General features: G+C 41.5%; 1 protein-coding gene across 1 annotated transcript in view; it reads left to right on the top strand.

Moving 5' to 3' along the window:
- Positions 1–6,292, top strand: part of itga8 (integrin, alpha 8) — a 41,805-nt gene extending 35,513 nt beyond the window's left edge. The window contains exons 24-30 of the mRNA XM_005738531.1: positions 1,342–1,447; positions 2,605–2,763; positions 3,898–4,014; positions 4,126–4,239; positions 4,357–4,458; positions 4,545–4,667; positions 4,755–6,292. Of these exons, the coding sequence (XP_005738588.1) occupies positions 1,342–1,447; positions 2,605–2,763; positions 3,898–4,014; positions 4,126–4,239; positions 4,357–4,458; positions 4,545–4,667; positions 4,755–4,844 (811 nt within the window). The 3' untranslated portion in view covers positions 4,845–6,292. The remainder of the gene's footprint in view (positions 1–1,341; positions 1,448–2,604; positions 2,764–3,897; positions 4,015–4,125; positions 4,240–4,356; positions 4,459–4,544; positions 4,668–4,754) is intronic.
- Positions 6,293–6,634: the final 342 nt, after the last annotated feature.

Here is a 6,634-nt window from a genome sequence, read left to right as displayed (position 1 = left end):
ATATATATACATATATATACATATATATATACATATATATATACAACTGCACTAACAATGCCACTTCATTAGGTACATCTTTGCCTCCAAAGCTGCTCTAATTCTTTATGGCATAGATTCAACAAAGTGCTGGAAACATCCCTCAGAGGTTTTCGTCCATATTAACTCGATAGGATCACATAGTTGCTGCAGATTTGTTAGCTGCACATCCGTGATGGGAATCTCCCGTTCCACCAAATCCCAGAGGTGCTCTGTTGGATTGAGATTTGGTGACTGTGTCGGCCATTTGAGTACAATGAGCTCATTGTCATCTTCAACAAACCATCTGACATGATTTGAGCTTTATGACGGTGTGTTATCCTGCTGGAAGCAGCCAACAGAAGATGGGTACATTGTGATCATAAAATACAGGCTGTAGTACTGTGTTTACTCAGTACTACAGGGCCAAAAGTGTGCCAAGAAAATATCCTCCACACTATTACACCAGCACCACCAGTAGCCCAAACCACAACAATTCAGGATGGATCTAAATTTTTAAATTGTTTACAACGAATTCTGACTCCACCATCTGAGTGTTGCAGCAGAAATCGAAACTCATAAGACCAGACAACACTTTTCCAGTCTTCTTTTATCCAATTTTGGTGAGTCTACGCGAATTGTAGACAGGAGTGGGACCTGGTGTGGTTGTGGTTCAAGGTTCATGTGCATTCAAAGATGCTCTTGTGCAAAGCTTGGTTGCCACAAGTGGTTATTTGAGTTACTGTTGCCTTCCTATCAGCTTCAAGGAGTCTGGCTGTTTTCTGACCTTTGACATCAGCAAAGCTCACTGGATGTTTTCTCATTTTGGACCTTTCTCTGTAACCTTAGAGATGGTTGTGTGGGAAAATCTGGCACCAACAAACATGCCACAGTCAAAGTTGCGTAAATCTCCTGATCCTTAGTTTCAGCTTCACCGAAGCGACTTGGCTATGTCTGCATGTCTAAATGTGCTGAATTGCAGCACATGCGGGGTTGCCTGTTTAGATATTTGTGCTAACAAGCTGTTGAACAAGTGAACCTAATGAAGTGGCCAGTGAGTATATGTTAAAACTAAGGTAGTTAGTATTGGTGCTGCACTGTATAATTAGGCAGCATTGTCAGGGATATTTTAAATGGTCTGTTTTTGTCATATTTAGAAATAAGAAAAATACAAATTTAGAAAGTTCCTGTTGCCATTAAACACAATATTTCTAATAAAAACTGAAAAGTATTAAATCAGGATTTATATGTGCAAATGCACTTAGTGTGGTGATAATAATGCATTATTATCACCACACTGTTTCTCTTCCCTCTTCTTTCCAGGGTGTCTCATCCCTCTCAGGTGGTGCTGCCATTCCCAAACTGGGAACCGAAAGAGAAGCCCATTAAAGAGGATGATGTTGGACCACAAGTCACACACATCTATGAGGTAAATTCCCTCCCTTACACTGAAACACAGCTGGGCAGTCTAATCAGCTGTGAGGAAATGAACAGGATGAATTTGTAGATGAAGAGATTGAGAAATGGAAAGGTGAGCTATTTTGTGTTTATCGTGCTGTTCAGAAAGTCTCGTCTGCGATGAAAAGAGCGGAAAATAGGTGTGGAAACTTGTGTATTAGGCCACATCAAAGGGTAGGGGCTCTGCAAGATGAAGGACACAGTAAAACCAGTAGCTCTATAAAGAATTAAACTCTGGCTGATCGAAGGTCTCCAGCTGAAGAGCAATTACTGCTGCAAAGGCAGGAAAAAGCAAGACAGCGGGAACCAGGAGCAACGAGAAAACAAGGCGAGCAGGGAGCATGGATGCAAACATTCTTAACTGGGGTCATAGTGTAATAAATAATAATTATTAAGAGGAAAAACAAGGTCAAACAGGATAGTGGGGGGGGGGTGGCAGACAGGCCGGCGACACTTAACAATAGGGGCATGTGCATACGTGCATCTGTCTCCTATACATGTGATTTCTTTTTATTTTAAATAGATGGCAGCTTCATTGAACCGGAGCGCTGCGGTGTCTGGTCTGTCCCGCAGCTGATAATGATTTTCATTTGCCGTACTTTTCCCAGTGGGCAGCTGCTTCTAGTTAGAGAGGACAGAGGGTTTTTTTCTTTTCCTCTTGCAGAATTCCTGCCCTGCAGCAACAGGATCATGTCCTGTTTGGATGACTTGCTTCAGTGTTAATGACCGTGTGCATATGTGAGGACATATATATATATGTGTGTGTGTGTGTGTGTGTGTGTGTGTGTGTGTGTGTGTGTGTGTGAGAGAGCAATAGACAAAGAAAGGGGCGAGTACAAAAGAGGGTTTATTGAATTGATGGTTCATTTAAGCTCATAATTCAGTCATCCTAAATTAGATATGGAATGATGAAGCTGGTGATGGTGTAGGTTTTACTTGTCTTGTATTTCAATCCCGAGAGACTCGAGGCTGCATTAGTATTATCTTCATTATTATGAAAACACAGGTGGCCCGTTTCATCATCCCACAGTTATGATAACCTGATTAGAGCTTTGGCCGCTTGAGACCGAGGCCGGAGAATACTGACAAGTCTCGCTGTTTTTTCTGCCGCCTCGCTCTCACCCGCAGCTCCATAACTCCGGTCCCAGCAGCATCGGGGAGGCTGAGCTTCACGTTGGCTGGCCGTCTCGCTTCCGCGATGAGAACCTGCTGTATGCCATGGAGATTCAAACTGACGGACCAGTGAGCTGCCGGACAAACACCAGCCTTAACCCGCATGGTTTAGAGGTAACATGAAATATACAGTGCGCAATACACAGAGCACAACACAAGTATGCAGCCAAAAAACAATCTCAAGAATGACATGTGGGTGTTTTGCTTTTAATAAGAATGAGTCTGTTTGCACATTGTGCATTTCTAACTGATCATTTACAGCACCTACTCATATAAACCGGCTTAGGTACATTTTTTTATTTATACCATTAGTTATATCTTTTTCTATCCCTTAATGGCACCATTTATGCCATTCACTCTTATTGCCGTTATTCTTGTGTTCTTTGTGTGTTTTTTTCCCCCAATAGGCTCCATACAAGTAAGATGGATTGTTATGTTTACAAGCAGAAATGAGAGCTGGAATCATTTCCAGTATCTATGATATCACGCGTAGGATAATTGGAAAAGAAAACATGGAGTTATTTGAAAATGTGAATGTGTAATCATCCATGAAAACAGCAGCATGTGTCAGATCCTCTGAGGAGACTGATTACAGTAGTTACTTCTTTCACCTGACTGCGAAGTGTTATACCAAGATCGCACAAGCAAAGAGATTCACATAATGTTCTCCAAATTCCTTCTATGTAATTGGCGTCTCAACATCCGTGTTACTTACAGTTGGTAAATCAGTTATCCGTGCATCTGTGGCTTGTTTTCTGAGTGCCATCTCTGGGGCAGAGATGCTAATCACTGAGCTGCAGGAAGATAAAGGCATGACAGAATACACTAACACATGTTAGAGTACGATTAAATTGGCACTATAAACTGTAAGCACTGAAACAGACAGGGCAAGTTAATTTACAAGGTACCTTTCATACAAAAAGGCAGACAATTTTAGTTATGTAGCGCCAAGTTGCCTCAAGGCGCTTTATATTGTAAGGCAAAGACCGTACAATAATACAGACAAAACAGAGAAAATCCTAACAATCATATGGCACCCCGTGAGTAAGTGCTTTGGTGAGTGTGGGAAGAAAAAACTCCCTTTTAACAGGAAGAAACCTCCAGCAGAACCAGGCTCAGGAAGGGACAGCCATCTGCCGGGACCAGTTGGAGAATCATATATCAAATTTTCTTTTCTTTCAAATGTAAAATAATCATTTTTACTTGCTTGAACAATAAGTATTGATAACATTTTCCCGTTTGTTTCAGATCTCCACTCTCCAGGACACACCAGAATTACTGGGCTTCCTGAGGAACACCAGCAGTCCTCCTCACCGCCACAAACGATCTATCAGCACCGCTCAGGATTACAGCAATAAAACCTTGGTGAGCCAGCTGTAAAGTCTCTAAAGAAAACAAACTAAGCCAAATCTTCATTAGCCATTCACAGGTGTTTGATATATTTCTTCTCCCTCCACCAACCCTCTCCTTATGCAGAACTGCACTAATGTCTCCTGTCTGAAGATAATGTGTGTGGTCGGCCGGTTGGATCGCGGGCAGAGTGCTGTGGTAAAGATCCGATCGCGACTCTGGGCGCACACTTTCCTGCAGGTCAGTTGATTTTTTTTGTGTTAACTTTTTGTTTTACTTTAATCGCTCAACTCACTCAGCAGGAAGGTCTGATATGTAACACGCCACCTTTAAAATAATAACTTTTTTATCTTAAAGCGGCGTAATGACCCCTACATTCTCAACTCTACCGTGTCCTTTGCGGTCACATCGATGCCTTATCGCATCCAACCCGCCACGCTGCCTCAGCACAGAAGCGCGGTATGATAAAAAGCAATAAAAATGAGTCTTTATGCCAAGCTTTGAGAAAAAAGGAAAAATTTATAGACAGTTTTTTTTCCCTGCAGATGGGGACTCTGGTGTTATGGGGGACTCCTGATGTATCATTCGCTGTTCCACTCTGGGTCATCATCTTGGCCATATTGCTGGGGCTGCTGGTCCTGGCCATCCTGACATTAGCCATGTGGAAGGTACATAAATCATCCACTATCCTCAGAACTCCTTGTGGTAGTTTAATTATTAAAAACTCTACTAACTGGCTAATGTGATTCCCTCAGTGTGGTTTCTTTGACCGGGCGCGGCCACCTGCCGATGATGACATCTCTGACCAGGAGAAACTGACGTCTGATCAAACAGGTGATGCATAAGACGTGACAGCTGCTGGTTGTAAGACAGCGGTTTGGGAGGGATGCGCACCTTCTGAATGACTTAAATCAGATCTGGGATCTGTATTAGTCGGGACCGACATTCCTTGGCTCGAGGTCTCTCTGTGAATCAACCGGACTGAAAGGACAAACCGAAAACTGCAGCTCCACACAGACTGGGACCAAAGCAAAGTTGGACCAGCACACTTAACAAGCTCCATCACACACACATGTCTTTTGTTTATAGATTGCGATGAAGCACCAGAACTGAAGACAGACTGGACTTTGTTACCAAAACAATGCTTTAAATGTGTTACTGCACATTTTTGTTTGAGTAACAGAGAAAGAGACTTTAGATCTATGCACAAGTGCTGTTGTGAGTGTGTGTATGTGTAAGTCGGTGTGTGTGCAGGTACTGTACATACGTGTCTAATAGGTGTCACTTGTGTCATTCAGTTATTGATGTCTATCACCACCAGATTTAATTTATCCAAGTTCACACCCACACACACATGAGATGCAGCCACATGCATAAACAGAAAAGGCACAAAGTTGAAGTGTATATTTATGAATGTATGTGCAATAATTTGAGAGTTGTGTGATACTTAAGCTTGTTTACACTGGCATTATTTTTATTAGAGCTTAACGTTTCCATTGTTTGTGTGCATACTGTAAGTGATTAATTGTGATATTATTGTTGCTGAATAGAGCTTTTCTTTAGACTGATTTAAGCCAACACGTAACAATCAAAAAGAGAGGAACAAAGCGATACCAGTAAGAACAAAATAACTTATTATTTTCTTATAGTGAGTATAGAATTTATCTTCGAGGAACAGGCCGCATATTCACGGCTGAAGCGCTGTCCTGATAATTAACGTTTTGTCTGTCATGTTGGATGTTTAAAAAAAAAATAGCGGTTGACAAGACATCAAAAACTTGCTGCAAAGCCACAGTCCGTATCAGAAACGCAACGCAGTCCGAGACAGAGATGGTGTACATTACTGCGTGCACTGTGTATTACTTAACAGTACATTTAATGTTTGTTAATTATCTGTATCCTGCACAGACATGGAGAACAAAGCAGTGAGAACATCAGCATTTCCCTCAATTAAAAACTAAAAGTTAACGTGTACGTTTGAGCTGCTTCCGATTTTTGTATCGCCTGGGAAGTTTTATTAGAATAAAGTGTTGCTTGATTACTGATTGATTGCTGAACTTCACATTGCCGTGTCCGCTTACAAGTTAAAGAAATAGTAAATGTATTTTCTGCAAAGTGCACAGAAAACCAGTAAAGAACTTTTTGTACATGATAGACTGTGTACAATAGCTTTGTGCCTTGTCAGAGGAGCAAGGTTAACGAGTTCATTTTCCAATATGACAGCCTCTGCAGTTCTTTACAAAGTTTTAAAGAAGTTTTGCACCCAAGGATAATAAATAAATTGGGTATTTCAGTCTGTGTTTAAGTCTACTGTCTCCAAATCAGAGGAAGGACTCTTGCTCCCCCAGGTGGTGGAGTGTAGAAGTGTCTGTGCAAAGAAACTATGTTATCTAAGGAAACACAGTGCCATCTCGTGCCGTGCATTTGCCATACACTTTCTGCATAGAGGATAATGATGGCATGTAAAGGGCTTTATAGTTCATCCATCCATTTTTTTAATACTCCGTTTATCCAATTCAACAGGGCGCATATAGACATTTGTTCTCACTCACGTTAACACCTACTATCAGTTTAGAATCGCTAATTAACCAAATGCATGCAAGTCTTTGGTCTGTGGGAGGAAGCCAGAGTACCT

Source organism: Pundamilia nyererei, unplaced genomic scaffold (assembly GCF_000239375.1).
Source record: "Pundamilia nyererei isolate P.nyererei 1_Seehausen unplaced genomic scaffold, PunNye1.0 scaffold00084, whole genome shotgun sequence".
NCBI classification, from domain to species: Eukaryota; Metazoa; Chordata; class Actinopteri; order Cichliformes; family Cichlidae; genus Pundamilia; species Pundamilia nyererei.
Note: the sequence above shows the minus strand (reverse complement) of the source record. Positions and strands in the feature narration are given on the sequence as shown.